The following is a 27,964-nucleotide window of genomic DNA, read 5'->3' as shown; positions in this document are numbered from 1 at the left end:
AGCTCTTTTTAGAGACCCCTCATTTAAGACACATCATTTAATTGGATTATAGATGCGCTCATAATAGTATTGAGATGTTGTCATTAACATGTATTTATCTTGTGCGTCAATGTTGAATAATCATGAGTATTTGTGTAAAAATATTGTATTTGTTTTAAAAGAAGACATTTTTGCGAATAAATATCAACAGGACACACGTGTAGTATGTGGAAAAAAAAAGATACACTCCCTTTGTCATTTTTATTTGTCGACGTGTAGTTCAAAAATGAACTAGCCGGTGACAAATATTCACCTCAATAGCAAAACAAGGCATTCCAACCAAAACCTATTATATTTTATGGATTTAAAGCTATTGTGTATCTAAATAGTTCACTAGTAGATCCTGAATTCCCTGGTGGAGCTGGTTTATGGTAAATTTCAAATATAGATTTATCTTTTTCAAAGACACACCCCTCTGGCGCTAGATAACATTGCATTTGACAGTGACATCCGGATCAAACAATCCGCCGACCATCTCTTGTAGCCCTTTGGTTGGTGAGTTGACGACTAACTTTTTCAGGCTTGGTGCATGGCACCTGGCAAACTCCTCCACGAACTGCACTTGTCCATAGCAATGTCTAATAAAAGTAATTTTCACCTCTTCAAGGGACTCGAGAATAATGCCATCAGCCTTGAAAATCTGCGGCCCGAGACAAAAGCAAGAGGATGGGCAAAGATACACCTGGAATTAAGATAAGGAAAAAAAATCAATATGAATCTAGTACTCTATTAGTGAGCGATGGATACAGATATAATGTTATTTCCGCTCGGGTTATATGTAGTTGTATCTTTTATTCCAAGAATCCCTGCGCATCATGCTACTACAAGCAATCATCACTTTTCTCTGGCAACCAATGGAAGATCCAATGGCACGAATTCTCTCTCCTTTAACCATTGCTTCAGGATGCTTTGTTAACACCACTTTTAGCACAGCAGAAGTCGCTGCACCACCAAACTGTGATGCCTTTCTTGTCTCTCAAATTTAACTAGATTTATAAAGAAATATTAACAATATTTATACCTTCAAATAAATTTATTAATGAAACAGATTCAAATATCTATCTAAGAATACTAATTATATACTATAGATATTAATATACTCATGTGTAAATTTAATTAAAGTTAAAAACAATTGACTCAAAAAAAATCAAGAACAACTATTTTTTAATAGAGGAACTACTAACTTCAGCCACTCAACACTGTAGTTATCCCATGGTCTCATTCCGACCTATGTAATCACACTCCGTTTGTAGCGACACAAAGGTGACCCATCGTCCAACACCAAAGAAGAAAGCTATGGCTATCAGGAATCTTCACTTAGGCTGGTTTTAACGCTGGCCCTTACCAAATGCTGCCAACCTCAACACAGATAGATTTGGCCCATCGATCGGTTACACACTTATTTTAATTATAAACTATTTAATAAGCCTCAGCAAAATTAAATCATGTACTCAGTTATACATGTTCTATGGAAACTAAAATTTTGACCACAGCACAAGTATTCAATACACAGCCTACAACACCAATTTCTTTACAACTGGGTCACTAGAACTACAAATATAAATTAAACCATTAAAAGCATAGATATACCTCGGGAACAAAAACTTCAAACTAAATCACTATGCATTATAAGTATTGTCATAGCAAAGGCACTAGGGTACCTTTATAGGTGCGCACCTGGAGCTAAACTCCTGATCATGGAAATTTTAGTTTCAATAGAACATGTATAACTAAGCACATCATGAGTTTAGCTCTTCGATGGCCCCATAGATCATGGTCATTGTGTGCATGGGGTCCTAAAACCCAGGTCCACCTGCTTTGCCTTAAAAGGCATGTTGTTCAGCCCTTAGGGGTTGCCTTGAGGGCGTGGGTGCTGCCATTCTGATTGCATCATCGCCTATCGGAGGCGCTTCAAGTTCATCCTAAGGTTGCCTCTAGCTTGCTCGCTATTGAAGTGTTCAACCATGTCTTTGACTACCATACACATAGTTAAATCGTGAAGATTTATCCTCGATATATGGCAATGCTTTCTGACGCTCTATGGCAACAACTGGGACTACACGTTGGTCTCGAGGCTCAGCTCACCGCCCTAAGCAGCGACGCAGACTTGGTGGGCCCCTGAAGCCTTCTTCTTTTGGGGCTTGGTGTATGAGGACCCCCATATAGCCCCAATTGGGTGTCCCTAGGTGTGTGCCATGCTCTTCCCTCTATGGCCCGAGCACACTTGTCAGGGAGGGTGAGAAGCTCCTCGACATCTTGGATGTTGTGGATGGCAATCTTCTGAAGCATCTTTCCGTCTCGCATGGCTTGGCAGAATGCGTTGACGACTAAAGATGAGGTGATGCGGGGGATTGTGTTCAAACTCAAACCTATGCACAAACATGTGCAGGGTCTCCCATGCTGCTGCTAGATATCGTGGAGATCTAACTCCACATCGGGTCGTGAGTAGGTGCTTTCAAAGTTAGACACAAATTGGCAGCAGAGTTCCTTCAAAGAGCCGAACAAGACTTCTAGGAGATTCATGAGCCATGACCAAGTCGAGCCGATCAAGGCTACCTGAAAGTAATTTGTCATTACCTCCTCATCACTGTTGGCGGCAAGGATAACAGTAGCATAGATTTGGAGAAATTTGATAGGGTTGATGGTCCGGTTGTATTTCTCAAGAAGGTGAAGACGAAAGTTTTAGGGCCATTCGACCTAACAGAAGATGGTGCCAAAGGGTAACTCGGGGTTTGATGGTCCCGCCCCTAGCAATGGTGCCCTAAACTGGGGTTGTGGGCCCCCGGCCGTAGATCCAGGACAAGGAGTAAGGGCATGATATTGTATTTGTGTGGCTAGCTGCCACTGGGGCTTGGACCATTCGTGGGAGATGGAGTAACAACCTGGCTTCAGAGTCCTAAAGGAGCTCCCCACGATATACACTGGAGAAACCACGAACACGCCTCGAGACTGTCCATCAGATTAGGGATGGTAGTGTACGAGTATGGACAAATAATTGGAGATAATTATCCATCGAGTATGGATACTGCGTAATTTGTTATCTACGTGTATAGGTATGGATATAATAAGGCATCCGCAGGAAAAATCGCGGGTATGGATATGTAATATTCATATGGGTATCAAACATGTGGTTATCCATACCTTAAATTATATATTGTTGTTTGGTACTGGAATTGTTGAATTGCGATAAAATTTTTGTTTGATACTGATGCTGAAATTGTAGTGGGCAGACGAGCAGGTAACGGGTATCCGTTGTGGCACAATGTGGTAGTAGATATAGACCTATGGATATTACCAGCATATAGACCTATGTGGTTGAGACTAGCATTACTTAGTTACGTCGAAAGTTGCCTATGTCATATGATTAGTTATTTTTTAGTAACCATTAAGGTCTTCCCCTAGTCGTCCCCCTCCCCAGCCCCCCCCCCCACCCCCCACCCCCAAAAAAAAAAGGAAATCAGAGAAGGCTAAAGTTGCCTTGAACCAAGCCATCAATTAAAGGACACATTTGCAGAAGCATGAAGTATGGATATTACCATGCTAGAATCGATCTTTATCGAAATCCTCCTTGTATTGTTGCAGCTCCTTAAGATATGAAACATGATTGATGCAAAGTTGTGTTGGGAAGCCCTTAATGACACTCGTAACTTTAATTCCTCACACTTGGGTAGTGCAGCCGTTTCATTCAATAAATTTGTGTATGCCTCTGTTCCCTGCCAGGATGAGAAATAATGTGATAACAAGATCAGAAGGCAAAACAGTTGTTTTTCCAGAAAAAATATATGGCTTCTACCAACGCACCTTAATATTGAGGAGGTTCAGCTTCAGCTTCAGCACATCAACTTCATCGAATTGACGCATCAGGGAAGCGGATACACACTTTGAGCCCAAGTGTAGCAGGCGGAGGTGACGGGCAGCATTGGCAAAGTGGTGGCACAGAGGGTTGTAGCCAGTGTCATTGTCCCAACTTACCACGGAGAGCTTTGGGGCAGAGATATGTGCCTTAGTGGCATCACATACGGCCAGCACTTCAAGCTTAGGGGCCATGACTTCTAGCTTCTGGGTGTTTTGGACGTTGAATGAGAGGGACTGAAGCGAGTTGGAGTGTATGGACACGTTGGAAGCAGCAGCCAGCCTGACGAAAAGGTACAGATTCCTCAGGAGCGGGCACTGCTCGGACACAAGGTTGCCAAGCTCGCTGCCTGCCATGGTGGCGCAGCTTATGTGCAGGTCGGTCAGCGACATGAACGAGCCCGCCGGACAGAGGCGGAGGCTCCATCGTCGCTCGAGCGAGAGGGTGATTCTCGTCGCTCCATCGCACACGGGAAGCTCGAGCTCCTCTTTGATGGGCTTAGACAAGAAGAATTTCTTCTGGGATGGCACTTGGATATGGATATCCCCCACCCGGCGCTGCGAGGCGAAGCGTAGCCACGGGACGAGGCGGCACGCATGGACTCGAAGGCCATGGCAGTACATGGCCACCTCAAGGCGGTGGACGGCCGGGGCGGAGCAGGCGTCGAGGACGGCGTCGACGAAGTCCAGGAACGTCGCCCCCGGCTGCTCGTCGCATGTGCCGAGGCGGAGCTCGGGCAGGCGGGCCCAGACGTGGCGCCAGCGGCGGGAGAGCACGCTGGTGCGCGCGGCGGCGCGAATGGATCCGATGCGGAGGAGGATTGAGAAGAGGAGGTCGTCGGGTAGGCTGCTGATGCGGTCGCCCGCGTCATGGTCATGGCGGCCGCCTTCTTCCATATGGAGCGGACGGGACTCGATCGACGGAATGGATTAGTCGGATCTCTAAAGAAGGTTTCTAGAAAATTTGCAAGTACCTGACACTGACAGATGACGAAAACATGGATGGCCTGTTTAGCAAATCCTTCGCATGATTTGATGGCGAGAGGGCAGGAATTTTGAGCTGCGCCGCTGCGGAACTCCGCGCGAGGTGGATGAAGAGGAGAGACACGGTGGCGGCAGCTTATGTGCAGGTCGGATGGGGAAAGTAGTCACTCACGTGTAATGGGCTGAGTAGGCCGAACAAATGACAGCCCAAATACCTTCTGTTCCTTTAGGAAAAGGTCCTTCTCACGTATGGTCCAATTTACCTCCAGAAAACCATATTTCCAAACCATCACACTGATGGGACACTGGAATTCCTCCTACCCACTTGATCACGAATCAATGGCTCACCTTCGCGGAGCAATTCTTGAATCCCGTCACTCTACGTCAGTTCGTTTCACCATATCCGTTGGATGCTTCTTCATCGGACATCATCACCATTCGTCCTCTCCGCTAGACTTCACCCCCAAAAAAAAATACCGCTTTTCTTCGTCGTCGGGAACATTCTAGGCTCCGCACGAAGAGTCGTCTGGGGAAAAAATTCCGATCCCCACGACAGCAACACTGGTTCTCCGTTCTCCCTCCTCGTGCGCTCCGCAATGACTCCCGGATCCTCCCTCTTGTGCGCTCCGCAGAGGTCCCTCTCGCAGCCTCCCCCATATCACCTATTCTGCACTTCCGATTATTAATTATCAACAGTATAAGAGTATTTAGATCCAGCTAGCAGTAAAAATAAAAGAGTACCAGCAACCATAGATTTGGATATAAATACGGATACAAGTTATTCCATCTTTTTTTCCAGATTATGATATCCATGTTCTTCGTTTCTGATTACTTGACATAGATCAATGATGAGAACAGGGTAAATGAAATAGCATAAGGCTCTTTTTTTTGTTCACAAAAAATGAGAGGATTTAAAGAAGTATTTATCTTAAGAGAAAATGTCTATTCTATTGTTGGAATAATTTAGTAAATGAGACAAATGGAACTTCAATGTATCAAAACCTTGTTGTCACATTCGATACAATTGGCTGCTTAATATGCAACATTATGACTTCATTCCGATATGATTATTGGCCACGCTTTTACTTGGAAACGCATATGCTCAGTTACCAATTACCATAAAACGTATTAACTACATGAATCTTATATTACTATGCTACAATGCAGAATTATACGATAAATTTGCTTTTTTTTTTCTTTTGATGTCGCTACAACGCCTCTCTCTCTCTCTCTCTCTCTCTCTCTCTCTCTCTCTCTCTCTCCAGGTAAAAGCGGTTTTGTTCAATCAACTTAATTTGTTTTCCTTATAATATTCCATCGCTTATTTCTTTAACTCCATTGCTCCATTCCGCTTTTTTTGGTGAATACTAAACTTATGTGTTGTTATGGGATTCAGTTCCAGATAGACGACTAGGCATAACAAATTTCTAGAGGAAACAAGTTTCTGTAAGCAAATTGAACTTGAATTCAGAACGCCGAAGAAAGCCACTGAAGGTTTATATTTTTTTTCTTATGCAGCCAATTAGCTGATGCTTCTGTTAGTTTATTATTCCACAAGAATTTATGAATAATCCAAAGAACGTATACAATACATGTCAGCTTTCAAATCATAAGAATATCAATTTATTATTAATTTAGATATGCATATACAATATATGGAGAACTTTATTGATTTGTTGAATATGATATCCAGATAGTGTTGTTCTCACAACTTAATGACTCTACATATCTTCTTTGTAGACATCTATATTGGTCGAGAAGAGGTCCAAACACTATTTACTAACTGTTTATTATATGTTGCCCTCTAAATCTATATCCAAAATAAACAACTCTATAAGGCAGGAAAAAAGTGCTTGCCAGCAAGCTTGTCAATTGCAAACCTTGACAGAAATGTAGGAACTACCATTATCCGAGCTACAGGTTAACATAAGAAAAACCTGAGCAGTGATACCTGCTGCTATAAGGGATCCCCTGCCATAACAACAATTCATTATAAACATAGCCATTGAATGAATTAATCTGCACTGTTTTAGAAATTATTCTTTTTTAGACCTTTACCTAAATAATGATTCCATTTTGTCTTCATCCACATAATCCTAAATTCCTGACTGACCATATCACTACAATACAAGATTCCAACTAGGTGAGTCATGAGCGACCCTAATCTCTATTGCATTCACATCTAAAATTAAGTAGCAAACAAGAATAGCAACCTATCCCGTAGACCTATAGTTTGAGCATGATTATTGAGGTGATTATCAGTCTTCCTGGTTGAACTTGTTAGGCACCAGCTTGTTAGAACAATGTATTGCTGATTTAAACTGAGTTGTGTTATTTGTTTGATTTTGTTATATCAAAACGTCTCAAAAGTGTATGGGTGACAGGTCTTCATCCTTAGCATTCCACAATATGCTTAAGTGAAAGCTTAAATTACTAATGTTTGTTAGTTTCATTCATTGTATGCTTAATGTCATTCACTATATGTTTTTTCTTTTCATTTTGTAGTTGATATTGAGATAATGTCGTCGAGCAACCACAATCAGGGCGATAATGTCAATGAATCGCAGTCACAACAAGGTTCTATACCATCTGTTAATGGTTCCGAAGCAATAGGAGGAAATGAGGAAGTGGAAGAGATTGAAGTATCTAATGATGAAGACTAGAATGGTGGTGTTGGTTCAAAGAGAAAGTTGACTTCAACTATTTGGAATGAATTCAAAAGGGTTAAAGTTGGGGATAAAATTGAAGCAAAGTGCAATTGGTGTGCAAAAAAGCTTGGAGGAGAGACAAAAAAATGAAACCAAACATCTTCATGATCATCTCAAGATATGCCCATAGCGTAAGAGTAAAATGGCCTGGCAAAACAAGACATTTAGCCAAAGCTCATTAAGGTTTGGTTCCCATGATAAAGGAAAAACCTCAGTGGAAAACAATACATTTGAGATAGGGAAGAGGGAGGGGGGAGGCGCGGGCGGCTTGCGCCGAGGTAGACGGAATCGGGTAGATAGAGCAAGGTTATGTTGGTTTAGCTTTTTATCATTTACCAAAAACCTTTTTATAATTTCAGATATGTAAATATAAATATAGATATATTCTGAAAATTAATATAAATACAATATTATTATTCACTTAAATAAATCTTTATTTTGTAGAAAAATATTATTTAGAAACATTCTATTGCTTAAATAAAAAGGACTTCACATAAAAGGGAATAAAATCAATAAAATGTATTTTTTTCAAATACTACTATACGAAAATTATGCTCCAACATGAACGCATTAAACACTTTATCTAAATTTCATCTTACTCAAAAATTATTTATATCACTTTAATTATTCAAAAATAATATGTTTCCTCACTAATGGCTTTAAGTTTATTTCTTTTATTTGATGGGTCTAGAGTGTCACAGTGGATGGATGGATACACTAAGAGCCTATTTGTTTATTTTTTTTGGTCTAAGACGCCACAACTTACCTAAGCTTAGTTGGTCGAATTAAAAAACTAATCTTAGATAGAAATGTTAGGTAAGCTTTTGTGTCTTAGACAAATCTTAAGAATTCATGCAACAATAGCAAGTTATATTATTAGCCTTGTTTTAAACCATTAGTCCTTTAATCACGTATACAGATACCAGCAAACACTATTTTTTTGTGCGTTTCATCTTCTTAGAATTCTCGGATGCATGCTTCCAACCAAACGAACTCCATTCCAACTTTCCCGACCAATCGGATCCTACCAAATTTACATTCAACTCTCAGGCAACACTTATATCTGTACAGGCTATTTGGGTCTCCAACCAAACGAGCCGAATCCTCGTATTGATTTATGTACACTGTTACATAGCACAAACAAATCACTTTTTTGAAATTTGCAAGATTTCTCAGTAACTGGATCTATCTACGCCTACGCGCATGGCAGCTCACCTCAAAACCAATGGCTAGAAATTAAAGAATCCAACAGAAGAATATAACTCTGAGAAACTGATGTCACACGCTAAAATAAAGCGTGGTTTTCAATGGATAATATGCTCTGGAATAAACCCCAAATTTAGAACTCATCAGCATTAAGGACCATCCTTTATGTTGGCAAAGAATAAAGCCGGAAAGACAATACTGATCTCAAAAGAACGGTTCTGGATGTTGTTTATATGCCCTGCCCTTTTGTTAATACGTACTTTCAGAACAGAAATCTTCGAATTCCTATCTGCTCTTCCTAAGGCAAGAATAAACACTTCCTTTTTGTCTTGTGAAGCCACAATCAAGAGAGCAGAGTGCCATGATCGTATCTGACTGGTTTTGTTTTTTTTTCTGAATTCGACATGGAGTTTCTCCACAGAACTTGTTAAGAATCTATTTGGTATCGCTTCTGAGTTCCGACTGCAGCTCTCACACCACTAAGGTATCGTTTGGTTCACACATTGGTAAAATAATAGATAACCGATAACGTTAAATTATGTATGTTTAAGTCTAACCGTAATCGATAATACACTAGAAATGGATACCGACTTATTTAAACTTGTTACCACTATTATTCGATTATGAATTATTACCACTTACGTTATATTTCGTGAACCAAACGACACCTAAGCATTAGTCCGAAACAAAGAGCAGAAAAACAAACTAGCTTCATTGGACCGCTCATCATGTGTTTTCTACGAAAGAGAGGACAAACAAAATCAACTCTTGGGAACAGTAGATGTACAGTAGCAGCAAATGATGGGTCCGTTTGATTCAGCTTTTTTCTGAATAACTTTTCTGAGAATATAACTGTGAGAAGAATCTAAGTATCATTAGGATTACGTGCGGAGGAGGATAAAGATGTTCATAGGGCTCAGGATCTATAAAGTGATAGATTCTTACTATTGCAACGACTCAACCGATTATGTGTTTATGTTGATTTTGAATAGTTTTTACTCAAACGAATTTTATAGAAACTGGCTGAAAAGCTGAGTGTTTAGTAGTTCGCAACAGCTTTTGGTGGTCAGGAGTTACAAAAAGCTTAAACAAATTCGGCAAATGTCACGGAGCTAGAGCGGACCAAACGATCTTTGGGTTGGACCGTGCTACCAACCACACTATTTGTAGTCGACATTGTACAATTCATAAACTATAAATAAAGATTACATAATACATTAAACATAAATAAAAAAAGACATAATTTATAAAGCCAAAAAATACACAATCCATTATTGTGTTATTGTGTTTTTTTTCAAAAATTATGTTTTTTCTTGTTTTTTAGACTTCAAACAATATAAAATACAGTTACATGTGAACCAATTAGAACATGATATATTGTTATTTTTGGTCGACATTGATCTGTCTGAATTGATATTGACAGTACCGTTCAACATACCAAGCAATCTAGTTTAAAGGCGCAGTCGGTAACGACTAGTTCACAAGCGACATGGCCAGGCGTTGAATCCATCTTATGACTTGTCCAGTCATTCATATGCTTCATGGATTGAAGGAATTTGAAAAAAAAAATTATGAAGAATTTTGATTTGCTATAGATTTAATCTCACCTAATCACTGTCAATCCATATGAGTTAAGAAATGGAACAAATCTTTAGGGAGTATTTGGTTTTTAGGGACTAATTTTTAGTCATTCCATTTTATTCTATTTAGTTTCCAAATTATCAAATATGGAAACAAAAGTTTTATTTTAGTTTCTGAATTTAACAGTTTAGGAACTAAAATATGATAAATGGATGGGCTAAAAATTACTCTCCCTGCTTTCTCAAGCTAATGTGCTGACACTCGTGTAGCTCCAGGAATGTTCCAGGGAATCCAAAAACGCCACCTATATAAACAAAAGCTGAAGTCGTTGTTTGCCGCCAATAGGTTCTGACTTGCTGGTGCCCAGGAATATGCTGTTTGTGTACCCTATGAATTTTACTCGCCGCACTTTCTCTATCCGTCCCTCGACCAATCTGTTTCTTCTTCTCTCACATCTCAAAATTTACTAGATCCACTTGGCCCACACCATCCCAGTACCCCAGATATTGATTTCTAGATATATTTAATGGGGCACTTTTTTAAAAAAAATAACTTTTATGTAGTACACTTTTATATTGGTTTTAGATAACAAAGGGGCCGGGGCATGCTGGACAGCGACATGGTTTTTGAAATATATCTTTCTTTATAAAATCTAACATAACATAAGCTTACTTTTGTATAACCCTTTCTCAAAACATATCTTTTTGGATAATGTGCACAAAATCGTTATACTCAAAAGCATGGTCGAGCCCACCGGTGTGATCTAGATCTAACTATCTCTAGCATACGGGGACATGGTGCCTTGTCGTACACATTTTTTTAATTATTTGGCCCTTTTTTGAAACAATTTCACGTTTGGACTTTGAATAACTTAATGTTATTTTTGAACATTTTACTCGGCATCATGGCTCATGGCCTTGAAGTAACACGTCTTGGCGCCATGGCTTATGCCGCCGAGGAGACATCTATGGGCCTGTTTGGTTTAGCTTTTTTCTGACCAGCTTTTCCGAGAATCTAGCTGTGGGGAGAATCTGGCTGTGTAGAGAATCTGAGTATCATTAGGATTACGAGCGGAGAAAGATAAAGTTGTCCATGGGGCTCAGGATTTATAAAGTGACGGATTACTATTATTGTGACAACTCAACCAATTATATGATTATGTTGATTTTGAATGTTTTTTACCCAAATAAATTTTATAGAAGCTGGCTGAAAAGTTGAGTGTTTGGCAGTCCGCAGCAGCTTTTGGTGGCCAGAAACTGTGAAAAACCGAAACAAACAGAGGCTATATAGTGCCACCAAACACGAAAACCTGGCATCCGTAATTTCTTTATTCCTTCTAGTCTAGACAAAGCATAAGGGCAATACTAGTAGTCTACTTTTCCAAGAGCCAATGGATACTCTCATCGCTCCTGGACAAATTAATTTTAAGGGTTGTTTTAGGTTAAATTTCTAAATGTTTGACTGGCCTTAATAAAAGAGCATTATGTCATAGATTACTGTCATTAAATACACCATAAACTATAATTTTCTAATAATCTTATTTGCTGTCATAATTTCTAAATGTTTTTTACAAACCTGATTAAATATAGAAAATGATCTGAAGACAGCTCTAGAAATTGACGGAGGAAGCGTGTGGCATGCAGCACGAGATGAACAAAAAAAAAGGTTACAAGGATGATGCCGGGTGCGCGTAGCTAGGCACGACCCTGTGGCCTCCTGTCTGTCGTGAGCACGCTTCGCTTAGCAGCATATGCCAGTAAATATTCGGAAAACCGCCACGGCCGACCTCGCCTTCTGCCTCTCCGATCCGCATCTCCGATCCGCATCTCCGCTTAGTATATACATGGGGATTGGTAGCGAGCGATTGATTACACTGGGTGACCATCATCATCAGTAACTAATAATTACTTTAGATTAGAAAGCAAGAATCGAGTCGAGAAGATGGTGCAGTTCGGCAAGTGGCTGAGGAGGCAGATCGAGCGGAGCCTCCCGGAGTGGCAGGACCAGTTCCTGCGGTACAAGGAGCTGAAGCGGTGCGTCAAGGCCCGCTCCGGCGGCTGCCCGCCGTTGCCCGCGGAGGAGGCCGAGTTCGTGGCCGAGATCGACGCGGAGACCGAGAAGATCAACGCCTTCTTCCTCGACCAGGAGGAGGAGTTCATCATCCGCCACCGGGAGCTGCAGAACCACATCGAGCGCGCGCTGGGCCGCGGCAGGCCGGCGCCGGCGCCGGCGCTGCACGAGGCCGAGGTCGCCGCCATCCGCAGGGAGATCGTCAACTTCCACGGCGTCATGGTGCTGCTCCTCAACTACAGCAGCATCAACTACATAGGTAGGAGGAGCTCTAGCTCTAGCTAGCTAGCTGTACGGAGTTGAATTGAAAGCCTGCAGGTCTGTCCTTTTGCCCATGCATGTCTCCTCTCCATGCATGATGATTCTAACCAATCCCGTTCCATCCTCCATGTCTGGCTGCTGGCTGCTGGCTGCTTGCAGGCCTGGCCAAGATCCTCAAGAAGTACGACAAGCGCACCGGCGCGATGCTGCGGCTTGCCGTGATGGAGTCGGTGCTGCAGCAGCCCTTCTTCAAGACGGAGACGGTGTCGCATCTGGTGCGGGAGTGCGAGTCCTTGATGGAGGCCGTGTTCCCGGAGGCGCGCGATCGGGGCCAGGCCGCCGCCGCGGCGCTCGCCGTCGCGGAGGCGGAGCAGGGCATCTTCCGCAACACCGTGGCCGCGCTCCTCACCATGCAGGACGTCCGCGCGGGGAGCTCCACCAGAGGAAGCCACTCGCTGCCGCCGCTCAACCTGCCGGACTCCGACTGGCTACGGTCCTTCGACCCGCCGTTTCCGATCCCGACCCGATGACACTTGTTGCTCGCCGCTCCTAGTAGGCTTGCGCCAGCCTCCTCGATCTCCCTTCCTTTTCGTCTAGCTTCTTGGCCCGCCCGGTCCCGGCCCGGTACATGCTGTGCACTGTGCTTGCCTTGGTTTTCCATTTTCCCGCTTTCTAAGTTCTAATTAACTAATGTATGTAGAGTGCAGTAGTGAGACTACAGTAAATAAATGTAATTTACTGGAATGACAGCCGAGAGAACGTACAAGCTCATACTCAATTTGGTTCCAATTTTGTGGAAAAAAAACCTACTGTTAACTGTGAAAATCGCTGTGAATGTGGTGCAGCGGCTCATGATGGGTCAAAAATCTACCAGACAACCTCTACTGTATAGTTGTAGTTGACTGCAGAGGATCTCAATTCTCAATTCACTCTAGTTTCATCATTGCTTATTCAAGTAGCTATTCGTGGGACCGTGGTTGATGTTGTCCAAGGGTGATCTAATTGCGGCCTGGATCATGGCGCTTGGGGCCTGGTTCCTTCTCTAGCCCGTCGCGTGCGTAGACATATAGAGCATGTTTGGTTTGCTACTTAATTTGCTACACTTTACCTAATTTTTATGTTTAAAGTTAGTTATTCAATTCGAACGGCTAACCTTATGCAAAGTGAGACATAGTTAGACACAAACCAAACATGCCTATAGTCGCACATACCAAGGACAAGAGCACAACGAGCTTACCTGTAGCCAAGACAATTTGACGAGAAATAGGGGGGACGAGTTGCGCGAGGATTCAGGAAGTATCATCTCGAGACGGGCCACGATCGGTGAACGAGCTATAAGAATGTGCACTGAGAGGGGGAGCCTTGCCCTTGAGGTGGAGGTGAGCGAAATAGAATCTCTTGTAATGTGTTTGGTTTGAGGTCAAAGTTGGATGAGTCGGGGGCGACACCGTCCCCTCGATTTTTTGGGATCACGCCGCCCCCAAAAATCACTCCGGGTTCACCTCGCCCCGGCTTGACTCTCAACCAAACACTATAGAAAACGTGGACGCCTCATTCCATCCCTTCTTGTACATTCAACCAAACGCACCCTTGGTGGATGCGATGATATCCAGTGGCGTTGGGGTACGCTGCTGCCATATATGGTTGCAGTGCCGGACATAGAACAAGAATTCACGGGGAGGGGGGACAAAAAAGACAGTATGACAAAATTAAGCAAAATTGTAACAAACTAGTATTTTATAGAATTCAAATCAATATACGATATAAGTTTAAAGAAGAAAACTATATAAATAAAAGAAACAAACATATCGCTGACTTTTTGCTGAACGAATCAAAACCATATGTATCGACTGTCGATCTCCTCGAAGGGCGGAGCCACCAGGAAAGAGGTGCCTCTGCCAGAGAGTCAATGCTCGTTGGTTCGCTAAGCTCTCCGACTCGCCGTCTCTTGGAGATGGATCACATCATCGCGACAAGCGAGATCGGACCTGATGGACGAGCCGTCGTCGCGACAACGACAAGTAGGTGGGAGCATCATGAAGGGCCCGGATGCAACACACGTCGGGAAGGTGACATCATCGGGCAACGTCAGAAACGGGTCATCGGGGCAGATTGTTTTGGATGGCGTTGAGAAGAATGATATCGGACAGATAGATGCAAGGACTAGACCGAGAAACAACACGAAAGTTAGAACATAACTAGTTTAGTCTATCCAAGACTTATTTTTTATATACTTAGCAATAAATAAACATTAGGTGTAAAAGGTACTTAAAATTGAGGGGATCACGCCCCCCCTTTGGATCCGCCACTGTATGGTTGTCATCACTGACACCTGCACTGACCTCGCGCGCGCGTGTGTGTGTGTGTGAAATACAACAATGTGGATACATGGGAATGGGATGGCGACACACTGGATGGAGATGTAGTGAGTAGACTTCACTTTCGCGCCGGTTCTGCCACTGATTAGGAGTCAATCCAGCTGTGAGCAAGAACTCAACTTTGTTCTTCTTCGCCTTGCTCTGCAGCTGCCAAGGATCAGGGGCGGACCCAAAGCAAAATAAGAGTGAGGGCATATTTATAAAGACAAGTGTCAAAACACTTGAACAAGGATATATAAGTTGAACTGAGCACATAGAACCTTATAATTAAAAAATAGTATCTACTACATGCAACAAAAATGAGTGAGGGTCAAACATACCTAGATCCGCCCCTGGCAGCCAGAGATTTTATTTTCGGTCTGGAGTTCCGAAAATTTATTTGTTGACCAAAGTTTGACTTTTGTATTTTAAAATTTTAAACCTAAATCTACCAAAAACCGAAACGGAAATGCATCTTGGACCGGACCGGAAAAAAAAATCTCGAAACGGGCTTTCCAACAGGAAAGTTCAAGCTTGACAGCTGCTGGATCTTCATGCATGATACACCAGCGCTAACATAGTTTACTTGATTCTTCGGACAAAAGAATATGCCCCAAAGGACGCAAGGTGATGGCGTGGTGCCGAAAAAGAAGACAAGAAACAATGTCGGACTATGGTCTCCTGCCTCACTAGTCGCAAGAAGCCAGGTTTTCCGATTTAGACCATGTTTGAAATACACTAGAATTGATTGTTAGCCGCTAAAATTAGTCTAGCTAATAGTTAGGGTGTGTTTGGTTTGACTTTTGGCTTTGGCTTTTGCCCCCTAAAAGCCAAAAGCCAACCAAAGGGCTGGATCCACGAAGCAGCTTTTTCTAAAAGCCGACTTTCTCGTAGTGCAAATTTGAAAGCACCCCAGGACATGCTTTTAGTGGCTTTTCAGATGGAACTATGAAAACATATATCGAAGAATTTTTAACGACTTTTAGTGGTTTCCACCAAACGGTTTTTAGCTTTTTAACAGCTTACAGCCTACAGCAGCTTTTTCCACAGCTCACAGTCCACAGCAACTTTTTTCACAGCCACAGCCCAACCAAACAGACCCTTAAACTATTAGCTATTTTAGCAAATTAGCTAGTAGTTAGTTAGATATTTGTTATCCAGCTAATTCTATTAGCAATCTTAGTAGACTAATTATTAGCTCTAGTGCATTCAAACACTCTCTTAAAAAGTGAAGCACAACCTTTTCTTTGGTTAGTATGAGGCTAGATCACGCTTTATAAGTCTATTTGATTTCCAGTCTAAGCCACCATAACTTGTCTAAGCTTATTCGCTTGAGTTGAAGAATTAACTTTATGTAGAAAAGTTAGACAAGTTATAATATCTTAGGCAATTCGATTGATCTCTTAATTAATTTTAGTTTTAAAAAATAGATATAGAGTCTAATACTCTAGTTCTAATGTAATCCGGTCCTTAAAATTTATAGCCTATGAAAATACGTTCATTGTAGCTATGCGAACTATGCATACAAAACAAAAGACCGTTCATCTTCTCAACATTGTTTATACTAGGGTCACTTTCTAGAGCCACCTGCAAGAAGCCTCTCCGGTCTCCATTCACAACGATTTGTGCCATGTGTATGTCCGTATTGCAGAATTGATTCATGGCCATGTCCAAAGGAATATTCATGGGGCGGTTACAAGATGGCAGGTGAGGACAGGCAGGAAGATGAACAAGACGACAAGAGCCGACGTAGTCGTCCAAGGATTCGATCAGGATATTCCTCCAAGATGACAAAGACCACAAAAATAGTTGCTTCTTCAGACGTGAACCAATTTTAAAACTAATTGCATAAGAGGTGATTAATTAGCAAGACAAAACTATTAGCTCTAGTTAGCTCTTGAAGGCATATAATAATATAGCATGATATGAACTAATTATGGGCTACATATTCAGAATTAATAGGTTTGTCTCGTCAATTAATCACTGTTTACTTGCACAGTAGAGCAAGAGCAAGCGCAGAGAACAGGGGCATAATAAACTGCTGCGGGTGGTGTACCTAAACCATGATCCAATATTACATCCCCTTATGCTGACTCCAGCAGTTCATCAAAACTTTACCCATAAACAATGTTTTACACTATAGATTGCACTATTCGTAAAATAGAGTTTGAATATGAGTATGAATATGTATAAGCTGTTGGAGATAGTCTTAATACCTAGTTTAATTACTCTAGTATAAACCTCAATCTACATGTATTAAGGTAGATTGGAGTGTAACTTAAACTAATTTATATCCCAATCCACCTCAACATACATAACTATAGTCTATCGTACAATATCTAAATGAAGCCTAAAGACAACGTTTAGGATAAGGAACGTGTTAAACAGCCCAAAAGCATTATGACTCCATGAGTCCAACGGCCCAATAGCACGAGACATCGCAACATGCCCGCTCCCCAACAACTGTAGCACCTGATTTGATTGGTACAAAAATTATGATGACGTCCCATTTGCAGACATCGAGCATATTGCCCAATACCCTTGTTTGAAATTCAAAATTTGAATCGTGAAGAACTCTGTTGGCGTCGATCCGGACGCCAATTACTGTGATGTGTATCGACAACGGTACTCTCTGTAAAGCGTAGATGGTCCGCGACCGAGGGCCAGATGATCCGCGACCTGGCGCGGAGGGTTTCTGCTGACAAACCGGACGGTCCGCGCCTGATGGCCGAACGGTTCGCGCGTGCGCATAGGCGACGAAGTTCGCCAACTACACCTAGATCTCGCTCCCGGGAGGGACCCTATCATGGAGGATAGATCATAAGGTTTGTCTTGGTGTCGGCAAGCCACCCAAGACGTCTCTAAACGACATACAGTCGGAGAGAGGTGAAGATTAGAGAGAAAACTATGTTACTGTCTACTCCTAGTGCAAAATGTAAATAACGAAAGATATATTGATTGTTTGATCGATTATTGGTGATTGCAATCGGTCGTACCTCTTAATATATATAGGGGAGGTCTAAACCCGTTCATAGGCGTCTCCCAATAGCAATCGTGGATTTAGAGCGATAAACTCGCGTGGAAAAGGGATTACTTGCGCCTGATTCAATCTATTCACGGGAAGTCCGCGCCTATGGATGGGCCATCTATGGGCCAGATTGTCCGGTCCTTAGGACTAGATCGTCCGGCTGTGTCCAGCGCCACAAATGGTGCTCAACAAACTCAAGCTTAGAGAAAGTGGGGAGAAATAAGATTTTGGAGAAATTGTGGGCCTGTTTGGTTCATGGCTAAATGTGTCACACTTTGCCTAAGGTTGGTCGTCTGTATTGAAGAACTAACCTTATGCATAAAAGTTAGGCAAAGTGTGACAAGTTAGTCAGTGAACCAAACATGCCTTATATTCTTCACAGTTGGCACCATCCTTGGTTTGAAACCAGGGTTTACAAAATTGGTAGAAACCACCAGTTTATCGAAATCGACGCCCAGTGGTACAGGTTAACCACAGTTTTTGCTTCAAAATTCACTCCAAATTTAAATTTGCTCAAAAAATATATAAAAATTGAAGAAAAAAATAAAAAAACTACATGTTCTAGTGAGTAATATGGTATACATGATATCTAAATTTAATTTAGTTTAGCCCATTAAAAAAGGAAAACGTATGGACCACTAGTAAACCCGTTGACCCATCGGTTTCTTTGTCAAATGTCGGCGGTAAACCATACCGAATAGTGGTAAACCACGATTTGTTACTGAGAAATCATGTTGAGTTGTTTTTTAGTAAGTTGTCAAGATTTGTTTTTTGGGTTTAGTGATACAGATTTTTTATGCGATGACATCTTGTTAATATATAGTTATATATTAGTATTGCTAATTTGCTATTGTGTAGTTATATATGTTTGTATTGTTAATATTTAGTTATATATGTAGCTAGTGATATTATTTGCTACTAATGTGTTGCATACTTGCATTTTTTGCCACATTTGTAGGACACATGTCAAATTTAGTCTAGCAGTGCGAAGAGAAGGTTGACGCAGGTTTTAAGTGCAAGTGTTGTAGAGAAACAAAGAGCTGAGGGATGATATCCGATTGAAGGAGCATCTCATGCAGAGAGGAAGAATGCAAATATGTTTCGATGTCTTATTGTTTATGTTAATGTCATTTATTACAAGTAATATGTTTTTATTTTACTCTCGTTACATGATATTATGTATTGTTTGATACATGTTGGACTTAGTCTGGAAGCATGGAGAGAAGGTTGGCACATATTTCAAGTGTAAGTATTTTAGAGAAACAAAAAGTGCAATAGGTGGTACCCGATTGAAGGAGCATCTCGCACATAGACAGAATCAACGCATATTAGGATCCTTCTCATATGACTGAGTAGTATGACTTGAGCTTAATACGTGAGTATTGTGAAATATGTCGACCTATGTGTCATGGAAGAACTCTAAAAGAACCTGTATTTGAGTATTATGAAGTCCGACGATTGTTTGTTTCATGATAATTGAAGTTTGTGGCTGCATATATATCTTGTATGTCATTTTGGTGAACATAAGTTGTATGGATCGACTAGTATTTACTATGCAACGTGGATTGAACAAACTACAAGTGAATCCTGTCACAATTTTCATTTTTATGCAAAAAAGCGCTTCAAATGGGTGGTTTATCAACGGTTTTGAGCGGTTTACCACCGATTTTTCAGCAAAAAATCGTTTTGATTTTGTTTAAATTTGGTTTGGCCAAACCAGTCGATTTTACCGGCGTTACCTATGTGTAGTTTTTTTTTTGACCCAAAACGGTTTGGTAATCCTTGATTGAGACTAATACAATCAAAGATCGAAGCACTCTTAGAAGTCGAGAGAGGGTGCACCGGCATACGAGAGAGCATTTTAAAGACAAACCCGGTCGGGAAACCAAATTCGTCATGCTCTGACCATGATCCTAAACCCTAATTGCTATGTAGAAGATTTTGACCTTGGCGCGCATTTGGTTTGCTTACTAAAATTGGGCATGACATTTATTTCTCATGTATTATTTCATGATTTTTGTTGTCCCTTTAACAAAAGTTATCTTCTAGTTTATTTTAGTTGGCCTTGTGTTGTACTATCCTTGACTTGTGGCAAAACTTTAGGTGGTGCTTAGAAGCAAAGTATTTTAAAAAAACATGGCTTTGGAACACTGTGGTTTAAGATGTCACGATACAACCATAATATTTTTACATCACTCAAAACAATACTTGTGTGGAGACAAAGTATGTTAAATCATGGTATTTAATATACATGTGTAAGAAGCTAGGCATAGACAAAGAATTTAGGTAGGAGTGGAATTTCAAACACTTCAAAAATACCATAGTAACTATAAAATATGGTATTTAAAACCGAGTTGTTTACCTGATAGCCAAACACTTTTTTAACAAAAAATACTATGACATTCTCCAATACTATGGTTTTATCTCAAAACTCGAAAAATACTTTGGTTCCAAACACCCCTAAGCGAGATAAATAGAAAAAGCTTAATGAATCTCAACATACTGGTAGTTCGGTAGCTAAGTGTCTTCAAGTGAAAAAGAAAATGATTAGTTGAGGACGAGAACTTTAATTTGCATTTTTGCAAGGAAAAAAAGTTGCTAGCATATTTTCATTAAAAAATTGAGAGGACTTCCTACCCGTTTAAGTCTCGGAGAGGACAAGTATTTTTAAAATAAGATGAGGAACTGCATTTTTTTCTTTCTAAAAAGCAATCTATATTTTGACTTTAAATCTTAATTGGCATACAAAGCGTTTAAATGATCAATCTAAGACAACTTTACACGTATATACGTACTTACATACACATACAGATACCTAACAAGGATTAGGTCCAGCCCAATTTAGAGAATATGGCCCATCTTACAAAAACATAAAAGGCAGAGTAGACTCAAACTGGACGCAACGCGGCCCATCGAGGGCCTCCTGAGTCACTTGGCGGGAAATGTGACGCTTTTGCCGCCATTCATCTCTTCTCTTCCCGCCACCGCCGCCGCCGCCTCCATCTCCCGCCATTTTACTCTCCCCTTCCCCATCCCCATCCCCATCCCCATCCCACCCTTCCCATATCCCACCACCACCTCCTCTCTCACTACCTATCTGCCATCCCGAGTGATTGTCTGTGCGACCAAGACATGGCTTCTGACGGCGGCGGCAGCTCCCCTCCTCGTAAGATCTAACCGCTCCCTCTTCCGTGGATCGCATTCAATTTGGTCCCCTTGCAGATTTCTTGCTAAGATTTGGATCCCCGTGCGGCGGAAATTTCGTTTTTGCTGTTGTTTTTCAGCCGCATCGTCGCCCTATGGTCGGCCGTCAAGCCCACTCGCGGTTACTAACTCCTCCCCATCTCAGCCCACACGCCGCTCCGGCGGTCGCCGTCGCCGTGGTTCCGCTAGTCCTTATGCTTCGTCCCCTTCTCTCGGGGGGTTCGAGACGCCGCCGCACCCTGGCCGCCGCACGCCGTCCGGAGCTGGGGCTGGCGCCCCTCGGCAGCCGCGTCAGAACTCGACTGGCCGGTTCCCGCCGACGCCCTCCACTCCAATGTCCACCGATGACGTCCCTCCATCCTCCGAAGCTGGGGACGACGAGACCGACGGCGGCGGCGGCGTCGACGCCACCCCGGTCTTCGTCTGGGGCACCAACATAAGCGTGCAGGACGTCAACGCCGCCATTCTCCGGTTCTTGCGCCACTTCCGGGACCCGCGCGACGCTGGCCGCGTCGACCCGGTCATGGACGAGGGCAAGTACATGCGCGCCATCCACCGCATCCTCGAGCTCGAGGGCGGGGAGTCGCTCGACGTCGATGCGCACGACGTGTTTGACCACGACCCAGACCTCTACAGCAAGATGGTTCGCTATCCGCTCGAGGTGCTCGCCATCTTCGACATCGTGCTCATGGACCTCGTCGCGCGCATCGAGCCGCTCTTCGAGAAGCACATCCAGACCAGGATCTACAACCTCAAGTCGTCCATTTGCTTGAGGAATCTCAACCCATCTGGTAATAGATTATTTCTTTTGGACAAGGTGACAATGCTCGAACCAAGTTAGACTGTACATTGTGTGATCTGATTTGTGATTTCGTGTTCGTTGCAGATATTGAGAAGATGGTATCCATCAAGGGTATGATAATTAGATGCAGCTCGGTCATACCGGAGCTCAAGGAGGCTGTGTTCCGCTGCCTGGTTTGTGGTTTCTACTCAGAGCCCGTCATGGTTGATAGAGGTATGGTGCTAATAGACATCTTGATCATGCAACTCTGACCCGTGATCTCATTTCAATGAATTCCGAAATATACGCCACGTCAAAATAAGAGCGCCAGTTTGGAAATTCAACCCCCCTGAGAAAATTAGGGGGATTTGAGTTTCCAAAGTAGTCCTTGGGTCTTTTTGGTTATAAGGGTTTCCCTTGAATCCCCTTCTAACCAAACAAGCCTTAATGTTTGGTTGGTCCCCACACAGCTTTTCCCAGTGCAAGGTGCTCTTCGAGGCTTCCGATTTTGGGTAAATGGGGGCTCAGATTGTTGTGCAGTGTCTGAGCTGCTTGGGAGGCCATGAGCCAAGCCTCTAATGCCCTTCAAAGAATAATCACACATCTTTGGCCTTGTTTTTTTTTATCTTGAAGGACTAGCTGCTTCGAAATGCATACAATCCATATTCAACACCGTAGCTGATAGAAAGATATGCATGCCATAGTGGACCATTTAAGTTTGTCTGTTTGTATTGTTTTTATCAATGTAAAACTAATATAATGTGCATTGCCTTTCTCAGGAAGAGTAACTGAACCACACATTTGTCAGAAAGAACAATGTAAAGCCACAAATTCTATGACCCTAGTGCACAACAGATGCAGGTAGCTACACCTACTTGTTGTCATTTTTGTCTTTGCTAGTACTCTTAACAGAATAAAAATCACGTTGAATTTAACATTGTTTTTACATGACCAGATTTTCAGACAAGCAGATCATAAAGTTGCAGGAAACACCAGACGAGATACCAGAAGGTGGCACTCCACATACAGTTAGTGTCTTGATGCATGATAAGCTTGTTGATGCTGGAAAGCCTGGAGATAGGGTTGAGGTTAGGATTGAAACTTTCTTAGTGATCAATACTTTAAATCTTGACATATGGTTCTTGTTTAAGAAAATTGTCAAATTTACTTATTTTGCTTCTATTATAGATAACTGGAATATACAGAGCTATGAGTATTCGAATTGGACCAACTCAAAGGACAGTGAAGTCTATATTCAAGGTTAAAAATACAGAGTTTTATTGCATTCTCATATTTGAATTTCGTCTTAGCACAGCAGGATTAAATCTTGCACTATAGTGTTATCTAATGGTATTCCTTCTTCATTCAGACATATATTGATTGCCTTCACATAAAGAAGACAGACAAGTCTAGGCTTCATGTGGAGGACACCATGGATATTGATAATTCTAACGCTAGCAAATCTACTGAAGAGGATTTTCTTAGTGATAAGGTATTTTTCAGCACCCATACTTTTATTTAATGGTGTGTGCTGGATAGTTGGTACTTTTTGGTAGCCAAATCTTTCTTCTATGTTTTCTGCTGCATTCTTGGTAACTCTCTTCTTTTTGATGCTGCAGGTTGAGAAACTAAAAGAGCTTTCGAAGTTGCCTGATATCTATGAAAGATTGACTAGATCATTAGCTCCAAACATATGGGAGTTGGATGATGTCAAAAGAGGTCTCCTTTGCCAGGTATCTTCTTTGGCATATTAAGATGTTCTTTTAAAAAGTGTGCCATTGCTAAGCATAGCATACTGTAAACTGTTCTATGTCCAGCTTTTCGGCGGCAATCCCTTGAAGCTTCCTTCTGGAGCTAGTTTCCGGGGTGACATCAATATTTTACTTGTGGGGGACCCTGGAACAAGTAAATCCCAGCTTCTCCAGTACATGCATAAACTGTCTCCTCGTGGTATCTATACGAGTGGTAGAGGAAGTTCTGCTGTTGGTCTTACTGCTTATGTTACCAAAGACCCTGAGACTGGCGAAACTGTATGTGTGCCCTTAAGTCGACAATTTGGCTTTGTTTTCTTTTCCATCTTATTGAATCGCTCCCATGATCTCAACCATGACCTTGTTTACCTTTCAGGTTCTAGAAAGTGGAGCACTTGTTTTGAGTGACAAAGGTGTTTGTTGCATAGATGAGTTTGATAAGATGTCTGATAATGCCCGAAGCATGTTACACGAGGTCTGGTTTGCTGAAAATTTTATGCATTATTTGCACGCCAAAAATATGGTTTTCCATGTAAGCTAAAGTCCTGTTGCAATTAATTTAGGTGATGGAACAGCAGACAGTATCCATTGCGAAGGCTGGAATAATTGCATCTTTAAACGCTAGGACATCTGTCCTGGCATGTGCCAATCCTACTGAATCACGTTACAATCCAAGGCTCTCTGTAATTGACAACATCCACTTAGCGCCAACGCTACTTTCAAGGTAATAACTAACCGGATGACTGCATGTTTCAAATTGAATGGAGTGACATGGAAATGCTAACTCTTGCCACAATTTAACATTGCAGATTCGACCTGATTTATCTTATCTTGGACAAGGCGGATGAGCAAACTGATAGGCGCCTGGCAAAGCATATTGTTTCGTTGCATTTTGAGAATCCAAATGTAAGACACCTGACTGAAACTTTATACTTCGATACCTCAATTTCTTCACTTCGTTTATGCAATAGATAATGACTGACAATTTAACAAGTGCAACACTTACCTTAGCTAAATTGTTAAGCACTCATCCTGTTGTGCAGTTAGAGGAGCTCGAGGTCTTGGACTTGCAGACACTAGTTTCCTACATAAGCTATGCAAGGAAGTATATTCAGCCACAGTTATCTGATGAAGCTGCAGAAGAGTTAACTCGTGGCTATGTCGAGATGAGAAAAAGAGGGAATAGCCCTGGGAGCAGAAAGAAGGTACAGTAACATCTTTGTTTCACCATGCTCTAGTCTCTTTGAATAGCGAGAAGCCCCTAAAACGTTGCTGCTTGGTGGACAGGTCATAACAGCAACCGCTAGACAAATAGAGAGTTTGATCCGTCTCAGCGAAGCATTAGCCCGAATGCGGTTCTCTGAAGTGGTAACTAACCATTATTTCTGAAGACCAGTTCCTGGTTACTACTTAGTTTCATGACCATTTGTGGCCCTTGTGACTGATAATCTGGCTCCTGCTGCCTGAAGGTCGAGGTGCGGGATGTTGTGGAGGCATTCAGGCTTCTTGAAGTCGCCATGCAGCAGTCTGCGACGGATCATGCAACTGGTCAGATTAACTTGGCTTGGCTTGGCTTGGCTTTGTTCATCCTTTACTTTTTTTTTTCCTCACTTTGCAACCCTTGGTGCTGACGGTGTGTCTACGAATGATGAAAAGGTACGATTGATATGGATCTGATCATGACGGGGATATCCGCAAGCGAAAGGCAGAGGCGGGAGAACCTCGTTGCCGCAACCCGTAACCTGATTGCGGAGAAAATGCAGCTTGGAGGCCCCTCGATGCGCATGATTGAGGTAAAGAAACATCTTTTGGTTGCTACCTCTTTCCTTGTTTTCATCATTAGCTATCCAGTAGTGAGCTAAGAGTTTGCGTTCTGGCTGGTGTGCAGTTGCTGGAGGAACTGAGGAAGCAGAGCTCAATGGAAATTCATATGCACGAAGTAAGTCTGAAACTGTAGCTCGCAGTGCCTTCTGATTATTATGTCTGTAGGTTGGCGTGCGCTGACGCGTGCTTTGGGATTCTCGTTGCAGCTCCGCGGTGCTCTTGGCACCCTGATGACTGAAGGCGCGGTGGTTATCCATGGAGACAACGTGAGGAGAGTTTGATGTCTTGACGGCCATCTGCGGTGATGCTTCTATAAGGCTCCAACCCGCCACTTCCTTGAACAGACAAGGTTCCGAAGATAACTGTAGCACTTAGCCGTAACTTGTGGTCCGAGGTCTAAACTGGTCCAGATTTGTAGCAGTATTGCTAGTTGTAGATTTTTTTTTAAAAAATTGTTATCAGAATTTTGTTCTCTTGCTATTGTCCGAGTTTACTGCAACAAGGCAACTATCATCTCGTTCTCTGATCAGTATCATGCTGGGTTCTATCATCTATATGTGCGAACACCGGCAGCGCTGACGCAAGGCCTCCCATAGTCGTTGGAACTTCCCTTTAAAAAACAGATCTCGGGTGGCGCATCGGACAGGTCCGGTGCACCACCGGACCCTCCATTTACACTAGTCACCTTGTGTATGTTCAATGTAGTCGATAAAAAAGTCGGACATAGGAAGAGGTCGATGCAGTATAGTCCCACGAATTTCCACCAGGAAGTAGTTGAAGAGGATGATCTCGCAACGAGAAAGTAGACGATGAAGATGACCCCGAAACGAGCAGTCGTAGCGACGCTCCCCAAAAACCTGATTGTCCGCGCACTCTACAAGTGTCTTCAGTGGACTACGGTTCCGGAGGCCGGCTCTCTCCAACTCTCTGTGCGTGTACAGATTTAGGACTGTGAAGACTGCAGAGGCAACTCAACCGAGAAAAATAGAGTGAAAAACCAGCAAGAATATTTTCCGCATTTACGCGAATGAAGAGTTGTGTGCTTTTATATAGACGCAAGAGTGCAGATTAAGAGATGCTATCAAATAGCTTAATGACAACCATCACTAGCCACTATGGTCATAAAAACGTCCGTTACTAGTAACTCCTAACATCAAAATGGCCGTTACTAGTAACTTACCGAGCCATAAATGAGCAGTCATAATTCACTCACTTGCTCATATATATAACTCCTTGCTTAAACATGAGACAAAGGATTTATAGAATACTAGATATGTGCCCGTGCATTGTCACGCGAGTTAAAAATTTGTATAAAACATATATATGTAACAATAACTGTCACTATGATATGAAAAATCCGTGTAGCAAAATATCACCTTAACACTAATATTATATTCTAAATATAGACTGAATGCTTTGGTATCTATTCACAGTCGAAGATTTAACTGGAAAAACTTGATTAATCATTCACTGCCCAGATGCAACTGAAAACACAACAAGAACCCAATTTAGAAGGACGAGAAAGAACCAAATGCACACGGTTCAGCTCATCTTCTGAATTGAACATCCATCAGAGCTAGCATAGCATAGCTATATGCATTAATAAGTAGGTTAAAATAGATTAAACAATATGGGAGATAAATAATGTACTCTTGTGAGTAGCTAACACAACATTTGGTATAAATTTCATATCCTTACTTTTCACATATGAGCATCCATATCTGCTAGTTATAAGCATCATGTTGTAAAAATGTTATGGAAATGATTGAGTAAATTTGACGGTGGTTGATAGTTAGTCACCATTTTCTATATATCGTGCACAAAGAGAAGTATGCCTAAGAAACGAGGTATATTTATTAAAAAACTTGACCAATATAGAAGGGTTTTTAATTAAGAACATATACAAAAATTTGCCTCGACAATGACTTGGACTTGAGGGATCGGGTGTGAGCGTACATGCATACTGTCGACCAACTGAGCTACACTTAACTTCTTCAAATTTTCATTTTAATTAAGAACACATGCAAAAATTTGCCTCGACAAGAACACATGCAGCGTGAGCGAAGGGAGCCACAGGGTCTAGCTTCGGAGGCTAGTTGCATGCTTGCATGCAGCATGAGTGGATGATGGAGCACTCATAACTTGCATAGTTGCATGCTTGCATGCAGTGTGAGTGGGAGAGTAGGTGCATGGGATGAAGACATCAAAACTCGAGAAGGAGATCAAACTCGTTGAGGAGTAATAAGAGTCAAGCCAGATCTTCAAAAGAATCAAGAGCCACAATCTTGGATGGAGTCTTTTCTTGCCCCACTGCTTTT

General features: G+C 42.1%; 3 protein-coding genes and 1 long non-coding RNA gene across 4 annotated transcripts; 2 read left to right on the top strand and 2 right to left on the bottom strand.

Annotated features, from left to right (window-relative positions):
* Positions 1–203: 203 nt before the first annotated feature.
* LOC103651631 (F-box protein At4g22280) lies at positions 204–5,052 on the bottom strand. Its single transcript, XM_008677298.3, has 3 exons — positions 3,841–5,052; positions 3,576–3,752; positions 204–721 (listed from the first exon to the last, which is right to left on the bottom strand). The coding sequence occupies exons 1-3, from the start codon at positions 4,786–4,788 to the stop codon at positions 461–463; spliced, it is 1,386 nt and encodes a 461-aa protein (XP_008675520.1). The 5' UTR covers positions 4,789–5,052; the 3' UTR covers positions 204–460.
* A 190-nt stretch (positions 5,053–5,242) lies between these two features.
* On the top strand, positions 5,243–8,003 carry LOC103651632 (uncharacterized). Its single transcript, XR_564866.3, has 2 exons — positions 5,243–5,509; positions 7,381–8,003. It is a non-coding gene; the product is annotated as an uncharacterized lncRNA (long non-coding RNA).
* Positions 8,004–12,251: 4,248 nt separating this feature from the next.
* Positions 12,252–13,487, bottom strand: LOC100501166 (uncharacterized). Its single transcript, NM_001195961.1, is given in 2 exon segments — positions 12,252–12,760; positions 12,863–13,487. Coding segments are annotated over 2 exon segments (543 nt in total). The 5' UTR covers positions 13,363–13,487; the 3' UTR covers positions 12,252–12,717.
* A 7,611-nt stretch (positions 13,488–21,098) lies between these two features.
* LOC100281587 (DNA replication licensing factor mcm4) lies at positions 21,099–26,174 on the top strand. The gene is made up of 18 exons (NM_001368325.1): positions 21,099–21,252; positions 21,371–22,081; positions 22,177–22,305; positions 22,851–22,932; positions 23,027–23,159; positions 23,260–23,331; positions 23,441–23,563; positions 23,691–23,804; positions 23,889–24,101; positions 24,199–24,297; positions 24,386–24,546; positions 24,632–24,728; positions 24,866–25,027; positions 25,110–25,190; positions 25,292–25,370; positions 25,479–25,615; positions 25,711–25,761; positions 25,853–26,174. Exons 1-18 carry the CDS (start codon positions 21,219–21,221, stop codon positions 25,925–25,927), a joined length of 2,553 nt encoding a protein of 850 aa, NP_001355254.1. The 5' UTR covers positions 21,099–21,218; the 3' UTR covers positions 25,928–26,174.
* Positions 26,175–27,964: the final 1,790 nt, after the last annotated feature.

The sequence above is a fragment of the Zea mays genome, chromosome 3 (genome assembly GCF_902167145.1).
Source record: "Zea mays cultivar B73 chromosome 3, Zm-B73-REFERENCE-NAM-5.0, whole genome shotgun sequence".
NCBI lineage: Eukaryota > Viridiplantae > Streptophyta > Magnoliopsida > Poales > Poaceae > Zea > Zea mays.
Note: the sequence above shows the minus strand (reverse complement) of the source record. Positions and strands in the feature narration are given on the sequence as shown.

Bases quoted from the DNA above. Each gene is read 5' to 3' on its own strand.
- LOC103651631 (XM_008677298.3), bottom strand. From the start codon at position 4,788: ATGGAAGAAGGCGGCCGCCATGACCATGACGCGGGCGACCGCATCAGC. The intron at 3,753-3,840 runs GTGCGTTGGTAG...TCATCCTGGCAG, and splicing joins TGAACCTCCTCAATATTAAG to GGAACAGAGGCATACACAAA. The intron at 722-3,575 runs GTAATATCCATA...TCTTAATTCCAG, and splicing joins TAAAGATCGATTCTAGCATG to GTGTATCTTTGCCCATCCTC.
- LOC100281587 (NM_001368325.1), top strand. From the start codon at position 21,219: ATGGCTTCTGACGGCGGCGGCAGCTCCCCTCCTC. The intron at 21,253-21,370 runs GTAAGATCTAAC...GTTGTTTTTCAG, and splicing joins CGGCGGCAGCTCCCCTCCTC to CCGCATCGTCGCCCTATGGT. The intron at 24,102-24,198 runs GTATGTGTGCCC...TTTACCTTTCAG, and splicing joins ACCCTGAGACTGGCGAAACT to GTTCTAGAAAGTGGAGCACT.